Raw genomic sequence first — 19,069 nt, 5'->3', positions numbered from 1 at the left:
AGCCTGGTACATGATGAATCTAGCACAATGATGATACAAGTACGGAGTACCAAAAGTAGAAGCACACTACATGTGCTCGCCCTGGTGGGTGCATGCGGAGAGGCTTTGGGCAAGCGTCCACGCATATGCATATCGGCCGTTGGTGACGTCCGCACGGCGCACGTGAAACGGACCAGGCTAGGCAACTCCGCGCGCGCCACGCAGTGTTGTTCCCGGCGAGAACATCGCATGCTATACTGACGATGGGGACCCACCCCTTCGTCTCCCTCCAGCCCCATATTGGTCACTCTGAGGAGACGATCGGGACACTGCCATCCATCTCACTCCGCCATCCATCTTCACCATTCCTAAACTAATCCGAATAAAAACCCACGAAAAGCTCCGCTCGTCCCTCTCCTGTCCTGTCTCGTCTGCCTCCCTAGCCAAGATCGCCAGACGCCAGTCGCTCTCTCTCCCTCCCTCTCGCGCGAGCTGCACCGCGGGAGCCGGAGGAGATGCGCCCGCCCGCCCATTTAACGCCCTCATCCCGCTCCCGTCTCCACCTCCGCCACTGAGCCACTCCCCGAGCGCCGCCTCGGCTCCTCGGCGCGAGAGGAATGGCCACGTGCTCCAGGGGGCTCGTGCCGCCGCCGCCGCCGCCGTTCGATCTGACGCCGACCCGCGCGCGGCCTGCGCCCTGGCCGCGCCCCACGCGCGGCGCGATCCGCTGCTGCTGCTACGCCCGCCCCGAGCCGCGGAGGCTGCTCTCCCCGGAGCGCCGGGAGGACAGGCGCGCCGACGGGAACAAGACCGCAGCCGCACGGGGACGGCGCCGCCTCGGAGGCCTCATCAACGTGCCCCCGCTCCCGTTCCCGTCCTCCCGGTACGTGCGCGGCGCCTCGCCACTGCCCATCAGAGATTTATGTTCCTATACATTATTCTTCTTCTGAGTAGATCATACACCTATCTCAGATTCTCATGCCGTATTTGCAACAATCATAAGTTTCCTTGTTTATTCCAACATAGTCTACTGATACGATACAAGAATTCACTTTTATGTATAATTTACTGACATGTTTATTCCAGCATGTGCACTTTTATGCCAATGCTGCAGACACAAGCTTCATCTATTCATAAAGTACTAACGTAAAGCATATGTTTCTGCTCAATATGGGAATGGTATCCTCTTGTTTACGGGATGAAACATTCTGACACTGAATTCTCTTTTCTGCGCTAGTATAGTTCTAGGAGGCAGCAGCCCAAGCAGCACGAGTTCTACCCACGGTGCACGCCGAGAGGACCAGCTCCACAATCCCGTGACACCCCACCAAAGAGAGGTGGGTTTCCTTGCTGACACTTTCAGTTTCTGAAGAATCATGGATTCCCTGTGTACTCCGAAATTATATTCTCCCACTTGTGTAGTAGCTATTCCACCGTGCTAAGAGAAATGTGTGTGTTTCTTTGGTGCCTGCCTTACAGACACTGGTATTGCTAGCGAGAAGGAGTGGGGAATCAACCTGCTGGATGAGGCCGTCAAGGAGTCCGGCACGAATGAAGACGGAAGCACCTGGTACAGGGAGAGCGGCGACGATCTCGGCGAGAATGGCTACCGCTGCCGATGGGCTAGGATGGGGGGACAGACTCAGGATGGCTCCACTGAATGGAAAGAGACCGTAAGTTCTCTCCGCTCTACTAATTCTAAAATATCATATTATGATATTTATTACTGTGGTGTTCATGTCTTGTCTTTCCCTTGTTTAATCTGATAGTTCTATTATGGTGCTTGAAATAGGTATTTCATTCAAGTGAAAAAATGTTTTTGCTTCAAAAGGCTGCTGCTCAAGTATGCATGTAATAGCAGTACCACATATAGCTTGTCATACTCCTTAGGAGCTTATGAGTTTCACAATCATGTCCATTATGTTTTATGTAACAGATCTCTTATGTATTTATTCTATGTGGCAGTGGTGGGAGAAGAGTGACTGGACTGGATACAAAGAGCTAGGTATGCAATTACTCTTTGTAACGGGGACTCTGGTAACACAACTTGCTTAATTTTCTTGGAGCGGTACATTGTCTTTCTGACCCCATTCTTAAAATAACATGATGTAATTGATGTTATAGTGTAGCAACTAGTAAGTAGTAACACAGAAATTGCTCTATGTAACTATGTTGATTGGCCTTATATTGAACCTTTATATAGCTCTTGTCATTATGGATTGACCTCTCAATACAATTGTAACACGTTAGGCGCGGAGAAATCTGGGAAGAATGCTGAGGGTGACTCCTGGTGGGAAAAGTGGAAAGAAGTTCTGCACCAAGACGAATGGAGGTGAGTTAGCTGACCCGCGAATTCAGTGGTTATAAGTATATCAACCCCTTGATTGAGTAATAAACAAGTCCATTCCATGGTTAACTACTTGACTACAATTGTAACCACAACAATCCTTGTTGCCCATTAGACATTGGTATGGAAAGCTAATGTTGGAAAATTAATACCATAGTTGTACTTGCACATATGCGGACATGAAACCTAAGGTGGTGATAAGAGGAAGCAGTATGCTCATTTGTGGCGTTATATATCATCAATAAATTATAACAACAGGTACACAGGTCAGCCGTAGTTTTGTATTCAAGTGCCCCATGGGTATCAGATCCACCAAGAACGTATGGGATCATGATTTGTGACCAACATGTGGCACCTCTCATAGTACACCACTAATGTTCTTCCAGTTATCGCAAATAGTATTTTTTTCCTCTCCACTATGCTTCCAGTCTTTCGTTCTGATAGTGCCTGATAGTGCCTGCTGCTGGACAAATGGATAGTCGGTGCAACATATACTCACTTTTGGCGTAGTATTTGTACCACTGGTAACTCTAGCACTACTCTAGACCACGATTTGCACTCCCTCCGATCCATAATAAGTGTCGGGAATTTAGTACAACTTGACACTTATTATGGATCGGAGGGAGTAGTATCTACGGGAATATAAGTAATGACCATCTTTTACTGTCAATTTTCATCCAGTAAGGGCGTAAGGGTATATCATGGTATGTTTCTTTGTTTGTTGGTTGTGATTGCTCATCAAGCATGCCGCTCGATAGTAGGCTATATCATGGTTTAAATCTTTAAGTTATGTATACAGCAATCTTGCAAGACTTGAGAGGAGCGCAGAAAAGCAAGCCAAATCAGGGGCAGAAAATGCTGGTTGGTATGAAAAATGGTGAGAGTTGCATCGTCCTTTTGTTTAGGTTTGGTTAAAAGTCTGCTGCAAATTATTTGCTTGAACTGTTTATTCTTTCTCCAAGGTGGGAGAAATATGATGCAAAGGGATGGACAGAAAAAGGTGCACATAAATATGGAAGGTTAAATGAGCAGTCCTGGTGGGAGAGGTGGGGTGAACATTATGATGGTCGTGGTTCTGTATTGAAATGGTGAGCCTCTTAAGCTTAACTTTGAACTAGCTCTAGAAGAATCACCTTTCTACCTGTTTTATTGCGTTATCTGAATATATGCATGCAGTGATTTACCAACCCACTTGTAGATTTAACCATTAGGCCTTAGGTTACCAAAACATGCAGTATTTATCAATTTGCCCGCTCCAGTCGAGATTGATAACCTTTTGCAATGCGTGGATGCTTTTACAGGACAGATAAGTGGGCAGAGACAGACTTAGGCACCAGATGGGGAGACAAATGGGAAGAGAAATTCTTTTCTGGAATTGGTTCGCGTCAAGGGGAGACATGGCATGCATCTCCTGGCGGTGACCGTAAGTTTGCACAGTGCACATTTTGCTGATAGCGTTTTACCCTTCTGGATGCTAGCATTAATTTAATAAAACATTGACATACATATGTCCAGGGTATCGTGTCATCTCACCATGCCTTGTATTTTTGGGCCTATATATGTAGTTCTTTACTACATTATACAAAATTATTTGAAAAGTACTACTCTAGGAAGACCACCCTATTTATTGGACAAGGATTTGGTGCACATGGGCACCAGTGCTCCCTTCTCTTTCAGTTTTTTGAAAATTTCAAAACCTCACACTTTTATGTTTTCAAAAATATGGTGTTAAATATGCAGATATATATGTACATGAGAAGTGTATGCAAAAAAGTCCCGGTAAAAAATACTTTATATTTTGGGAAATACAAAAAAACAAATTTCTGACAAAAGGATACACTATTGTAATACTATTTTACTACCATGTACTGTCAGAAATTTATCTTTTTCATTTTGTTCAAAATACAAAGTATTTTTTAACGGGACCAGACTTATATCTATCTATATATTTAACTCCATAATTTTTTGAGACTTAGAAACGTGAGGTTCTAAAAAATTTAAAAATCTGAAAGTCAAGAGAACATTGGTGCCCATGTGTCAAAGACACTTTCTGCTATTTATTTGGCTAATCATGCATGAGAGTCTTTTTTCATTCCCTTTGACATACAGGCTGGCCCTTTGCACACTACTTCCATGGTGACACAAAATACTTGCTGAACATTCCTGCACCAACCGATTTTCTAATAGAACTTCCACAAAATGCAAAGCATTGTGCTTCTTGCATCGATAGATAAAAACCTTTATGTACATTCCTAAAAGCTGGCCAAGCCAACCAAAACTTTCAAGATGTTCACCGATAGTTTCCTGAAAATTATACGTAGCATATATTGTGTCATTGTATCTAACTAGCTAAGATGTTAGTTGTCTACTCAAACACATATTCAACAACATTAGCGCCCTTGCTTCTGTAGTGCCTTGTTGTCTTAAAATTTCTGTCCATATCAGACTTGTTAAAAAAGAAACCTGAGTTTGCAGCGGTTGGCGCATACGTTACCAAGATTCCTCAATACTGTATATGAATTGTGATGGTGATGTTGTATATAGCGCTAGCAGTATAACCTACATTACAAAATCTTCATAGCCACCTACTGATCTGGTTTGAAACTTCCAGGCTGGTCAAGGACTTGGGGAGAAGAGCACTTCGGCAATGGGTATGGGCCAGCGTGCAATCATAATGGCTTTATATCATTTGCTATTATGATATGAACTAAGATAGTCCTATCAGATATAAATATAATACTACTCGTGCTGTGATTTTATTATGCTGTCACTATCAGTGGATCACGACTGAACTACATATCTGTCTTGCAATGCAGGAAAGTTCATAAATATGGGAAGAGCACAACCGGTGAGAGCTGGGATTTAGTTGTTGACGAGGAGACATACTACGAGTAAGAATCATATTCTCTTGAAAGCTTTTTGCCAACTCCCAGATCAATTTTCAGATAAGATCAGTAGTTAAATAATCATGGGCGGGTTGAATCTCATAGTTTTGTGCATTTTGTCTACCAGGGCCGAGCCTCACTATGGGTGGGCTGACGTGGTTGGAGATTCCAACCAGCTGTTATCGATACAACCTGTTGAAAGGCCACCTGGAGTGTTCCCAACTTTTGACTTCAGCTCTTCGCCCTCGCACATGGACGAGCCGCCCGGCATGATGCCGCCTTCGTCCATGGAGTGAGTTGCGTCGCCAGTATAGCCCGTCTCAAGCAGGAAATTTCCTGTCCAGGCACCAGTTTTGCCTTGCAAGGGAACATTATTTGTAGAAAAAGGGGATCAAAAGCGCAATCTGCTTTCATTGGTTCATTGATTCTTTCCTGTGTTTTTCCCTTTCCATGCTCTAGGATTTTACCGAGGTTCTAACTCTTTTCTGACTAACTAGGTGAAATAATCAACCGCTTTCGATTAAATTACAGTGTGGTGGTGTGCACGGATTTTGTTTGTAGTGGTGCAGTGTGGCTTGGTTTGCAGTAACCATGGGGATTAGGCCGATATGACATCGTGTCTCCAGAAAGAAAGGAGAAAGGTTTGCCATGGTACTCATGCATTCGAGATTTTTTTAGCTGATGTGGACTGCACTGGTGTCCGGCGTTGAGACGTCGAGCTCAGGGCGTTCCCGTTTTCATCCCGTCCGGGCAGATGATCTTGGCGGCCATCCTGGTGTTCAGACTTGCAACTTGCAAACCCCCACCACTTTGACCAGTTATTTTTTTTTATTGAGACGATTAGTCTGGCACTATGGCTGGAAGGGTCTTAAATCATTTTCACAATAGTGCTTGTGGGCGTGGAAGTCCAGCTCCTCTTGACCCCTTCATACCGTCACACACGTTTTCTGTCGCAACCCTTGTGGCACGCCAGAAATATGTGAACAGAATAATTATCTGCGCTAGTTGAATGCACTTGTTTTGTTATGGCTCCAATTTTTCTCTCGCAATATTTGATAAAACAATAGATGTAAAAATTTACGTGTATAAAAAATAGCCAAAAAATATTCCGAAAATTCATAAGATTGTCTAAAGTATATTTTAACAACCGTTATAAGTGACATCATTTAAATAATTGAAATAAGCACTTGATTAATTATTTTATATGGAGAAGTTTACTCGTCCATGCTCCTCAGATATTATGGTATAGTGTGAGGAATCCCGCTTCATTTTTATGATGCTTGTGCAAGCCAGCCAAAAAATTACTCCTGAGCTCGAAAATATTCTGCACAATGATACTTGTCATTAACGTGTCTAATTCACTTGGAAAAATAAAAATGCAACGTAGAATATCCACCATGTATATTGGATGAACCACTTCTTTACCATTTTATAAGAGCGTAAGGTGAATAAAATAAAATAACCATGCACATTATTTGGGTTTATTTCTAGAGATATTCACATGTATGGACTTTCTGGAATACCAACTAGGGAGCTTAAACGATGTAACTGTACTGTGATCTTAGCAGCAAGTTTCAGACGCACTATTTTCCTTCCAGGGTACCGAAGGGGACTAGAAGATTTTTAATAAGACGGCTTGCTAGCTTAATATATATTATGTTCAAAAAACTAGGGAGCTACATGGCCATAAAAATATACGGGTATCCCAACCGGGATGCAAGTGCCTCTTAATGGTACGTGTTGCATCATCTCAATTTTAGGATGTGATTCCCATATAAACGTGTGTCAAACACTACATAAAGTTCAACTGCTATTAACTTATTATGTGAAGCTATATTTATGTGGCCATGTTTATGAGATTGTTTCACCATGTTATGAGACAGATCAAGTGAAACCATAAATCTAGATCCGACTTTTAGCATAATAAACACATTTTACTTTACTTCTTGTGTACTTTTATTTTTTATTCTAATTAAATCCAAAAAAAATACAAAAACACTTTGCATTGTTAGTTTTGTTTGTTTACATATCTAGTTTGCATCGTTATTACCACTATCATGGCACCTTTACTTTTACCATTGCATTTTCATTAGGTTTATCTTAGTATTTTTTTTCACATCGTATATGCCTAACATTCCTGACAAACACCACGGTAAAGTTGGGAACACAAAACTGATGCTTTGCTATTGGAGATCGCTAGAAAAGGATAAGGAGAGGGAACTTCTTTTTCCCGGAAAAATCGATAAAAACCTCGAGTCACTCTTTGTGCAAAATTTCTTTTGTGGCATCACTCTACGCTTGGAGTCCTGGCATGTTGCTATACACGTGTAGTTTTATTTCCATCAACCGCGTCGAAGGATGCCTTATATGGCGCCACCATCTCATCACGGCCAGTCACAGAGTCTTTGTTGCTGCCTCGGTGCTCCGCTTACTTTCTCTCCATAGAGCGCACGAATCTTCGCGATTTGACCAATGGTTGAGCCCTAATGCCCTATATTAGTTCCCCGCTAGATATGAGCTACAACGAAGAGGGGCATATTTTTTTTAGTCTATTTCTCAATACTAAAAAAACTCATAATTATTTTTTCGATAAAGGGAATATATTAATACCAAATAGATATCAATTACACCCAGCCTCTGCAAAGTTGCACACAGCTAAAAACAAGAAGAAAAGAGAAAAAAAACCAAAAAAAAAAACTCATAATCATAAGTAGGGAGGAGAGAGAGATTGATGGATGAAGCGAGAGTAATTACAGAAGAGCTCTAAGATCTCTTGAACCGGATCAACTTTACATGTATCTAAGCTAAAGCAAAAAAAGAACTAAAAAAAATGAGGGAAGCAAATTAGAGTATTCTTTTAACTTTTTGGAGGCATAATTTTGTCTATTTTTGCACGGCGCAAACTATAGTGTATGGAGTATTATCTAATAAGATATTTCTCTATGTAAAACACATATGTGTGCATCCACGGGAAAAAAATCAGAGTGTTTCGAACGAAAATCACGCACTCGACCACTTGTCAGACGTATCTGATTTCTTTTGCCATAATTTGCGCACTTTCGGGTGCCTTAAAGGCTCAAACCAGGGTTTTCGTGAAAAAAAAAACTAAGAGTTAGTCTGCTCAAACCAGGGATTTCGATGAATGGGAAATTTCAGCACAGTAATCAGTAAACCCATGTGAAAGACGATATATTCCAAATCCAGGTCTATTGCGGACAGGCAGAGGTACACGCCAGTCACAACGCATTCAAAACGATATGGACTAATCTGAAATCGGAGGGCCAACTAGGCAACGTTTTCTATGCATCGCTCTTGGCCTTGCTCCTTAGTGTGAAGTCGGATTCGCCGCTCACCGGGGAAACACTTTTGCCCTAGGGGGTGGTGGGGGGGGGGGGGGGGAATGCTCTTGCCCTTCGACGAGACTGGAGCTATCTTCACCTTCATGCTCCACATGAAGACATCATCGTCATCGTCACCCGACTCTGCCCAATGCATAGGGTATATTACAAAAAAATCTCTCTCATTCTCATTCCCGGGTTTCTGCTTGTGAATCTTGCTTGCAACCTAAGAAACTCTTGTCGTATTTCCACCGGAGTTCTACCAGGCTTACCTACGTGCCTACAAAAAATCCTACGTACCTCGACGAGGAGGGTCACATTCGTGACGAGATCTTCGACATAATCTATGTTATTATCACTCATAATTGAACAAACAGAGTACATAAGAAGTCCAACCATATACTTGTCAAATCACGATCACCAGGAGGAGGCATCTTAGAGAGAATACTCTTGCCTTGAACAAATGAACGACGGGGGAGGGGTTCTATAGCACGCGAAGAAGAGAAAAGGCATGAAATCTTGGCGGCAGATCTTGGTCGGAAAAATTTGGCGGGAATTTTTGGAAATCAACATTACTCAATTAAGACATCTCACAAAATTAAGATACAATGCAGCTACAATTAATATACCGCTAAACTCTACAACAGAAATTCAGAAATTAAGATATAGTGACAAACTAAAATTAAAATTAAAATACATAGCTACTACGACACATCAGTCTACTTGCCATGCGTTCAGCATGGCCATTTTCCGATCATGTCGCCGCGTTCTTTTACTGCATGCGCCGCATCAGCCCTTTCTCTTAATCTATTCCTTTCCGCTTCACGGATCTCCTTGCGCACCTCTTTCTCCGCATACATGTGTGCATCTTCTTCCTCCATATTCTTCTGGTTCACCTCACGGTTTCGGGCTTCGCTCTACCCTATTTTTTGTATCTCTCTTTGCTTTACAATTAGTAGCAACCTTCTCTCTATGCTCCCCCATCGAAGAAATTGCTCCATGCATGGCGATGTCGTCCCTCAATGTCACGCCTCACCCTATCCGGCTGCTCCATGTCAATCCAATGAAACCACTTGCACGGTGGCGGGGGAGACTGCAACACAAATAAGACAATTAATGACATACAAATATGCTTATTCATCATGATGTTAGAACATACCGCGGGCCTCCAGGACGACGAACTTGTTTGTATGGGTGGATCATGATCGTAGTTCGCGCATATAAAATATTTCATGCCGAACTTATCAGAAAAATCCACCACCTCCTTCACCTTTGCAGCCTAAAATCCTAATCCGAGAAAGGCACACTCATGGTGGCTATGGTATGAGGACTTGTGTACCAAACAATATCGGCGTCTCTTTCTATAGAGAACATGGAGAGAATGTGGCGGGGGAAATTAAGCGGGAAACGGCTGGCGGGAGAAAATGGCGGGAAAACTAAACCCTAACCCTGAACTGCAATACTAAGCACGTTAGTGCAATGATAATATAGGCGTCGGGGGATAGAGAGCCGATCGGAAGCCTGCATGCCATTTAGGCTCCGTTTGTTTGGGCTTCTGCCTGTGAGATCCAAAAGTGGAAGCCCAAACAAACAGCCAACAATTGATAAGCGTGGTGGAGAAGCGCTTGACGAAAATACACCGCGAGAGGCGCCCGAGCCGGAAAGCACCCCGAGAGGTGCTTCCCGCGATTCTGGCTGCTTCCCGAGTTGCCGGTGACCAAACTGTCGTCAACACTTCGATTTATTTACGTGTAACCTGCGACCGCATATAAGGAAACCGGCCCACGTGCAAACCTGAAGCGAGCGAGTCCCAGGTCCAGAATTCTCCTCCCCTTCCTCTCGACAGGGTTAGGGTTGGAGGAAGCCCCCGCCGCCAGCGCCATTCCCCGCCGCCAGCGCCCGCCCCCACCGCCAGCTGCAGCCCAAACAAACAGACCCTTAGTTGCCATCGGTGGCTGGTAGGCCGATCGGCCTACCTCTGGCCTGACGCATGGGCAGGCGCCAATCCGGCCAACGGCCATATCGGTCGGCTCAGCCGACCGGTCGACAGGTGTCTGACAAAGTCACATATTCGTTTTTTTTTTTTGAAATCGCGCGACATTCCCGAAAATGATTAAATAATTCATATTATTTCTTTTTTTCTTCTACATCATCTGGTGGAGCTGTTTTTTTTCCAACGTGATGTAAATGGAAGATTTTACCTTCGCGCGCGAGTGGGCTCTTTTTAAGACGGGCTCCCTATGGTGACGGCGAGCTGCCGAGCATCCTCCTCCACCCGCGTCAACCCTCCAGTCTTGGCATTTCCACTCCCTCCTCCCCTCTTCCACCATGCCGGCGCCGTCGCCGTCGCCACCCGCCAGCCTGGCCGTCCCGGCCACCGTCCTCCTCCTCTCTCTCCTCGTCGCGACCACCTCCGCGGCCAACTTCACCTGCGCCGCGCCGCCGGGCACTACCTGCCAGTCCGCCATCGGCTACCGCGTCCGCAACGCCACCACCTACGGCGCGCTCGCCTCCCGCTTCAACACCACCACCCTCGCCGGCCTCCTCGGCGCCAACAACCTCTCGCCCACCACCCCGCCCTCCTCCCCCGTCCCCGCCAACGCCACCGTCAGCATCCCCTTCCGCTGCCTCTGCGCCGGCAACGGCGTCGGCCAGTCGGACCACCTGCCCGTCTACACCGTCCAGCCGCAGGACGGGCTCGACGCCATCGCCCGCAACGTCTTCGACGCCTTCGTCACCTACCAGGAGATCGCCACCGCCAACAAGATCCCCGACGTCGACAAGATTAACGTCGGCCAGGAGCTCTGGATCCCGCTGCCCTGCAGCTGCGACCAGGAGGGCGGCGCCGACGTGATGCACTTCGCCCATATCGTCGGCGGCGGGGAGACCACCTCCGGGATCGCCGCCACGTTCGGGGTGACGGAGTCCACCCTGCTCAGGATCAATAACATCGCCGACCCCAAGTCCCTTCTCAAGGACCAGATTCTTGATGTCCCGCTCCCTGGTAAGCGCGGCTGCTCTCTTCTTCTTAATGTCACCCTTCGATTAATGAGTGCAGCTTGTTAATTAGTAACATGTACTAACTGTAATTGTTCTTGCAATCTTGTGAGTTCTGAGCTCAGATTTAAGTTCCTGCTGAAGCTTGCCAGTAGACTAGTACCAAACAAGGACACAAGTTACGTTTACAATAGGATAAACTAATTCTAGTCAACCACATGCAGGAGCCTAGGGAAACTGGGGAAATATTAGTTCCGTTTGTTTGTTTAATTTACCATGTTGAGCTTAGGTGGAGTACTGTTATAGTTCTGACTACTCGACAGGGTCAATTCAGATGAATTCGAGACTGCAATTCTGACATAGTATCATAGACTAGTGGGTAGTATCATATAGTAGTATCATGTATATGATATTTTTGTATGATACTAGATCCATAATGCATAGTATCATAGACTAGTATCATAGTTTTGCTATATTAATTGATTTGTAGAATCCCAATACAAATTTGTGTACAAGATTTATTTAATACTAACTTTTCTCGTGATGTGCGCTATGATACAGTATCTACCTATGATATACTCTAATCTTCTCTCTCATCCATAATTACCCGCCACATCAGCATTTTTGGTGGGGCTAGGATGCATGATACTCCTACTAGTTATGATACTAGCACTATGGCTAGCCTTAGTATTGCAGGATACTGTATTAAGTACTAAGTTTGTGTTGAAGCTTTTCAGTTGACTAGTCCCAGTCTGCCAGAATGCAAGTACGCTTACAATCCGATAAACTAATGAGTTAATTATGGACAGTCACATGCATGACCTGGGACTGGGGAAAGTGAAAATTATGTTTCTTTGTTTAATTTGCCCTATGTAACTTACGAGTTACTAGTACTGGTTGAAACTGAAAATCGGGAATGCGGTTTTGATAAATTATTGCAACATGCTAGTTCTTATATTTCTTGGATTTAGTGTGATCTAGACCTCTTCAATGAACTCAAGCCATGGCGCTTGCCCCCCTTGGATAGAGCTTTAGTCGAAATATTCGGTGATGACTCGAGTTGCATAAGATATGGTTCCTTCACATGATTCAGTTGTTCAGAGAGATTGAGACCTCATGCCTCCACTATGAACGTCGTGGCTTTTAGAAACGTCCCTATATGTCCATCCTGTGTGCCAGGGCAGAAGGCTAATAAATCGCAACCGTTCAATTGTTGCAGAAAAGACATACAGTTCTCCTGCATTGTTTGGAAAAAAATTCTTCAGAAAAATGCGTCCGAGATAATTTTGTTGAAGAAAATAAGATTGGAAACTTGAGCCTTGTTTGGACTTGTTTAATTGGTTGTTAGCTGTTGCTGTCTCTGGACAGACTGTCAGACTTTTTGGACTCAAACTATGGACATACTACTAATCCACAAAGTTGACTCTGACTGGACTGCCTAGTGCTCACATATCTTTGAAGATTGCAGATGGATTCTTTTGACTACTATTTATTCTAGTTTATAAAAAATCGCCACATATACGAAATAGTATTCTGAACCTGGTATTAAGTGCTTGCCTAATTTTGGTATGCTCAGTTTGCAGTTCATCGATCAGCAGCACCGCAGCTGATCACGATCTGCGCGTCCCGAATGGCACTTACGCGCTCACGGCACAGGACTGCATCCAGTGCAGCTGCAGCTCAAACACATTCCAGTAAGCAACTAATAAAGCTCCCATGCTTCCACATCTGCCGAGCTATATCTCAAGCAGTGACCAGGAGAATAATCATTTATTTTCAATGTGACGATCAGGCTAAATTGCACCGCAGTGCAAGGCAAGAAGGGGTGCCCAGCAGTGCCGTCGTGCAGCGGAGGGCTGAAGCTTGGGGAGATGAGCGGCTCTGGTTGCGGATCCACGATGTGCAGTTACAGTGGTTATTCGAAAGGCTCATCACTCAGCATACAGACCACAACTGCCAGCAACCAGACAAAATCATGCCAGAGTAGTAAGTGTAACCTGTAAACCTAGAGACTTTCCGAGGCTCTGAGTCGCAGAGTTTATGTGAATCTGGAATGTTATGGCTATCTAACTGTTGGTACTGCAGGTGCAGGATCTGATGGGTCGCGGTTCGCGGGATCCATGTGGAGGGTGTCTGCTATCTCATTCCACATGGTGTTGATCATGATCTGCTTCCTTTGATGCTGAAGACGACAACTCTAGATGGTATATATACATATATATCTTTGAAAAACTCACAGTATACCAATTTGTCGATCGCTGTGATTGCTGTTGTAACTTAAAATGCCGGCTTACTTTCATTTTAATTATTCTTCTAGAAAATGAGTGGTACTACTTAGTGTAGCTGTCTGAATAAAGCAATCATGCACGTATGTGTTTTCTGTTCTGCATCTGGAAATGAGTACTGAATAGTTCTTAAACAGCTTTGGAGTTGTTCTGTTTACAATCGTGTAGTTAACACATCGCTCCCTGTTGATGTTTGTACTAATCAAGCTTTACATACTTTCTGTACGGCTGTACGCTACTGCTGCTGTCACTGCCAGGAGTTTCAGCTTTCTAATAGGCATTTATCTGTTTGGTGTCTGCAATTGCTAGTAGTATCAAGTAACCAGTGCTGATGTTACCAAAGGAGGCATGAGCGTGTCGCGTGTGTGTGCTTGCCTTTTGTTTGCTTGGTCTAACATTTCCAGGATGGACGACGCTGAGCGTCCCCCGGGGGATTAGATTTCTAATCCCCCGGTTGGACAGCCGTTGGATCAGCTTGCTTTGACCGTCCAGATCGTGACACGTGTCATAATAGTTCCCAGTCTTACTTTTGCTACCATAATGTACCAAAGTAGCAAAAAACGGTTCGTTTGTAGCAAAACTAATCCAATTGTAGCAAACAACAATTCACCCACTATACACACAGATCTCGCCGGAGACTCACCGGAGACCTCGCCGGAGGCGATGTAGCAAAATGTTGTACTATTGTAGCAAAAAAAATTGGGTATTGTAGCAAAGTCCGAGACATCACCGGAGATGTCGTCGGAGACATCGCCGGAAACCTCGTCGGAGATATCGCCGGAAACCTCGCCGGAGAATTGGTAGCAAAAAATATATGCTATGGTAGCAACAAACCACAAATATTGTAGCAAATTTATTTTTCTATTGTAGCAAACCATATAAAAAAGGTCTATTATTGTAGCAAAACCGACATCTCCGGTGACCACGCCGGAAAATCTCGCCGCAAACTTCATAGCAAAAAATGTATACTATAGTAGCAAGAAAAGAACGAATATTGTAGCAAAATTTTCTAGCTATTGTAGCAAAACACCATCACGGCAGGGGGGCAAAACACCATCACTATCACATCAGGTGCGGCCGGGATGCAAGTCGAGGCGCGGGACGCTGCCGGTCGCCGGGGATGCAGATGGAGGTGCAGGACAACGCCATCTTTCGGGATGCAGTGGAGGAGGAGTAGTGGCGCGCTACGGAGGAGGTTCGGCAGCGCTGCGTGGGGCCGCGGCCAACACCGGCGGCGCGCAGCTTTGAGCACCTCCATGGCGGCGGCCCGGAGGACGTCGATGAGGCCGCGATGCCGGCGGCTTGGAGGACGGCCATGAGGTCGCTGTCGAGCGGCGCTCTGCTGGTTGGCGGAGAGCCGTGGGCGGCGGAGGGACTCGGGGCGGCGGCGGCGCTGCTAGTTAGGGCGGCGGGGATGCTGGTCGGCGCTCGGGACTGTGGCGTCGCTCGACCTGATTGTTTCCATGGCTGCTGTGGGGAACGAAAGACAGAGAGGATGAGGGAGTGGACGAGGTCGTGGTGGACCCCACAATGGGCACGTGTCGAAGCCAGGAGGAGGAGGATTATAACGATAATCCCCCGGGGGTTTCCAAGCGTTTTCCATTGTCTAAACCTAGCGAGCAGGTTATCCTAGCAATAATAACTTTGTTTTGTGTTGAGCTCAGGATAGGGATTTCGTACACCTGAGCGTCAGTGCTCCCGCCACATGTCAATCAGCCCGTGGGTGGTTTGTTGGGCCACACATGCATTTCCATGGAATAGGAGCACACAAATTATAGAAATACAAGGAGATACAGTACATACTGTACTGTAGATGTTAGGTGTAGGTGCGAGACCATCTATTCAGTTGTGCCAGAATTTTGCGCATTAAATTAGGGTGGGCCACACTTTTCCTGCAGGACCATTGGTTCGAACAGATTTTAACGGCCTCAGATACATCAACTTATCAAGTTGAAGCAAATTCATACAACAACTTGTAAAGTAAACTCTGGAGTACACAAATTTGTTCTTAGGGGGCAAATAGGTACAAAAGCAATCAGAAAGTGACATGTGGCATTGTATTTTTTGCAAAAAGATCCCTATGTGTTTTTCTTTTGAACTTGTAATCATAGAGCTGCCTTACAGACTGGTCCCACTTGTCAGTGGCTTACATAAAAAAATAATAATAGCAATGCGTAGTAGGGATTCGAACTCACGATCTAACAATGCGATCTACTCACAATTACCATTATACCTAGCCGCACTTCATAGACGTTTGTTGGACATCATCTTATTATACGAGTGACGCGAAGGAGTAATGAAAGATCGAGATGTCGCCTAGAGTAGGGGGATGAATAGGCAATTACAAACGCTTGCGGATTTGTCTTGTAAGAATACGGAATTAAACTATTGTTTAGTTTACAAGCACAAACCCTAAATATGCTAAGCTCAACTAAGTGTAACAATGCCAACTAGAGCTAAGCAAGATAGGCACAAGATATATGTAGCACAAGTGATAGCAAGATATATGTACTTCAAGCACGATGGCTATCACAAGGAAAGAGAGCTCGGGTATAGAAATAACCGAGACACGCGGAAACGAGGATGTATTTCCGTGTTCCCTTCCTTTGCAAGAAGGTACGTCACGTTTGGAGGAGTGGAGGTCCCACGAAGGATTCCCCGCGCCACGAAGGCTCACCCTATTCTCCGAACCACACCCACGAAGGATAATTGCCCTTTCCTTATGGTTAGCTTTTCCTCCGCTCCGGAGATGGCAAGCTCCACAACCACTTCACAAGCTCCACGAAGGAGAAGCCCGGGCCTCTTCACAATCTTCTTGAAGAGATCACCGGAGCACCAACCGCCAAGCCAACTAGGAGATTTCCCTCCAAGAGTAACAAGCTCACGGTCTCTCACTCGAACTAATCGTGGTGGAGAGCTCAACACTATGCAAAGATGCAAAGCAAGAACACTAGAGGTGTTCAAATCATTCACTCTTAAATCCCACCCAAACAACAAATGCTAGGATGAGATTGGAGAGGAAGAACAATGGGGAAAGTCAACAAAAGACTCCAAGATCTAGATCCCAAGAGTTCCCCTCACTTAGAGAAGAAATGGATTGGTGGAAGTGTAGATCTAGATCTCCTCTCTTAGATCCCTCAAGAATTAGCAAGAATTATGGGAGGAATCAAAGGGGAGAGCAAGTTCTTCCAAGAGCAACAATGGAGGTGAAGAAAGGGGAAGAACTAACTCAGCCCAAGGTGGAAGAAGGGCTATTTATAGCCCAAGAGCAAATATAACCGTTGGGGAAAAGTTGGGCTGAGTCAACCGTTGAGGAGGCCGGTCAACCGGGCCTGGGGCCGGGCCGTCTGGTCCAGGGCCCGGTCAGACCGGGCCACAGACCGGACCAGCCGGTCCAAACCGGTCGGTAGGCCGGACCCCGACCGGGGTCACTTTGTGTCGTCCAGGAGGCCATCCGGTTGTCCCCCGGTTGGCGCCCGGTTGGCGATCGGTCGACCGGACGGCACGCCGAGCCCGCCGGTTGGGAGGCCGGCTGACCGGGCGGCAGACCGGAACCGGCCGGCGCATGGGCTGGTCCGACCGGGTCCCTGACCGGGTGAGCAGGAAAACATGTTATACAAAAACTGTGATAACTTTTGTGTCCGGACCCCGATTGACATGAAACCAATTTTGTTGGAAAGATAACGACGAATAGAACCCCAATATGGAGACTCCTCACAGAACATTTTTAGATGATTTTTAGAGAGGGAGTCTCCCACCATCAAGAAACGGTGAAGACGTCCAAACTCGAAAACGCAATAGAAGATGCATGCGGATTCCGTTTTTGATGAACTTGGGCTTGTTGAAAAGCTAGCAACAAGCTCAAGAACCTCACACAGAGAAACACCAAGAAGCAATAAGGATATGCAAAGTATGCAAAGGATTGAGCTCCCTAAGACGATGTGATCAAGTTACCCAACCGAAAACCCCTCTTGATAGTGCGGCTTTCTATCCTATAATCCGGTCTCCCATCAACCACCTTGAGACCGGTAAAAGGAAAACCTATCAAGGTCATACCTTTGCCTTGTGCATCCCGCTTGATCTTGATGATAACACTTCAAGCTCTACACAAGCCGGAATACTTCACTTGATCAATGTTGCTTAGTGAAGACTTCACAAATGCTCCCCCATACACTATGATGGGAAAGCTCCGTTGATGCACATCTTCACATGTCCATTATCACCAAATGGACGGCAAGCTTCAAGCATGTGATCCACTCAAGATGCTCATCTTGAACTTGCCCAACTCAACCTTGTATCTTCTCATATCCACTTATGATAGAGCATGGCTAATATTGAGTTCCACATAAGAACTCCATCTTCATTTCTTCTTCTTGATCATATCACATATGTATCTTTAAATCGATGATCTTGATGCCAATACACAAGGTGTATCTTTATCTTCATGGCATCCATACTTGAATCCAACACATGGAATACAATAAGTACCTATGAAATATTCCTTCATATAAACTCAATGAAAACATTAGTCCATAGGGGTTATCATTAATTACCAAAACCACACATAGGGGAAATATACCCTTACAAGTAACCTATACCTGTACCATTGTACATTACCTTTTTTGCGAAAAACTATACATTATTCATCAATAGCTACCAGCAGCAAGATAATGCGGAAGCATAAACACAAAGCTGCCACAGATTCAAAACGTCGAAACAATGCATATTGGGAAAAAAAAGGAAAATGTAGCTATTTATATAGCGGCACAAGGAATATGAGAATGTGTAGCACTTGATATAAATCCTACCCATTGTTCGAGAGCAGAGTACGCCGTGATGGAGTGCAATGCATGTGTGTACCTCGATAGAGAGGACAATGCCGTAGGGCCTGAAGTGCTCGAGCAGTTCATTGACGTTGCACTTGCGTGTCAGGTTGCACACGAACATCTCGCATGGTCGTGGCCGCCGCTGCGACCACCCGCTAATATAATCATCCTCTCTTGCGAGCTCGTCACTGCCGTACTCATCCTTCTCATGCGCCACCGAGTGAGGGGCGCCCGCCCACTCCCGCTCGTCATATGATTGAGCCTCACCCTTCTCTGTTTCAAATGCGAGTGTGATCATTGTCGGAGGCCGGGACGTTGCACAGGCCCAACTACGTCATCCACGCCGTGTTGTGGTTGCACAAGTATTCACAGACTAAAGATAAAAGATAATGTACAGCTTGTTTAGCAAATT

General features: G+C 45.3%; 2 protein-coding genes across 2 annotated transcripts; both read left to right on the top strand.

The window, feature by feature from the left end:
* The first annotated feature begins 596 nt into the window (after window positions 1–596).
* Window positions 597–5,639, top strand: LOC124701339. The gene is made up of 11 exons (XM_047233393.1): window positions 597–862; window positions 1,222–1,316; window positions 1,459–1,652; window positions 1,945–1,984; window positions 2,230–2,311; window positions 3,126–3,203; window positions 3,289–3,414; window positions 3,628–3,749; window positions 4,938–4,977; window positions 5,143–5,217; window positions 5,339–5,639. The coding sequence occupies exons 1-11, from the start codon at window positions 597–599 to the stop codon at window positions 5,505–5,507; spliced, it is 1,287 nt and encodes a 428-aa protein (XP_047089349.1). The 3' UTR covers window positions 5,508–5,639.
* Window positions 5,640–10,813: 5,174 nt separating this feature from the next.
* Window positions 10,814–13,967, top strand: LOC124701340 (chitin elicitor-binding protein-like). Its single transcript, XM_047233394.1, has 4 exons — window positions 10,814–11,553; window positions 13,123–13,240; window positions 13,339–13,532; window positions 13,632–13,967. Exons 1-4 carry the CDS (start codon window positions 10,878–10,880, stop codon window positions 13,724–13,726), a joined length of 1,083 nt encoding a protein of 360 aa, XP_047089350.1. The 5' UTR covers window positions 10,814–10,877; the 3' UTR covers window positions 13,727–13,967.
* The last annotated feature ends 5,102 nt before the right edge of the window (window positions 13,968–19,069 follow it).

The sequence above is a fragment of the Lolium rigidum genome, chromosome 3 (assembly GCF_022539505.1).
Source record: "Lolium rigidum isolate FL_2022 chromosome 3, APGP_CSIRO_Lrig_0.1, whole genome shotgun sequence".
In the NCBI taxonomy this organism is placed as follows: domain Eukaryota; kingdom Viridiplantae; phylum Streptophyta; class Magnoliopsida; order Poales; family Poaceae; genus Lolium; species Lolium rigidum.
This window is presented reverse-complemented; position numbering and strand designations above follow the sequence as displayed.

Bases quoted from the DNA above. Each gene is read 5' to 3' on its own strand.
- LOC124701339 (XM_047233393.1), top strand. From the start codon at position 597: ATGGCCACGTGCTCCAGGGGGCTCGTGCCGCCGCCGCCGCCGCCGTTC. The intron at 4,978-5,142 runs GTATGGGCCAGC...CTTGCAATGCAG, and splicing joins GAAGAGCACTTCGGCAATGG to GAAAGTTCATAAATATGGGA. The intron at 5,218-5,338 runs GTAAGAATCATA...TTTGTCTACCAG, and splicing joins GACGAGGAGACATACTACGA to GGCCGAGCCTCACTATGGGT.
- LOC124701340 (XM_047233394.1), top strand. From the start codon at position 10,878: ATGCCGGCGCCGTCGCCGTCGCCACCCGCCAGCCTGGCCGTCCCGGCC. The intron at 13,241-13,338 runs GTAAGCAACTAA...TGTGACGATCAG, and splicing joins TGCAGCTCAAACACATTCCA to GCTAAATTGCACCGCAGTGC. The intron at 13,533-13,631 runs GTAAGTGTAACC...TTGGTACTGCAG, and splicing joins GACAAAATCATGCCAGAGTA to GTGCAGGATCTGATGGGTCG.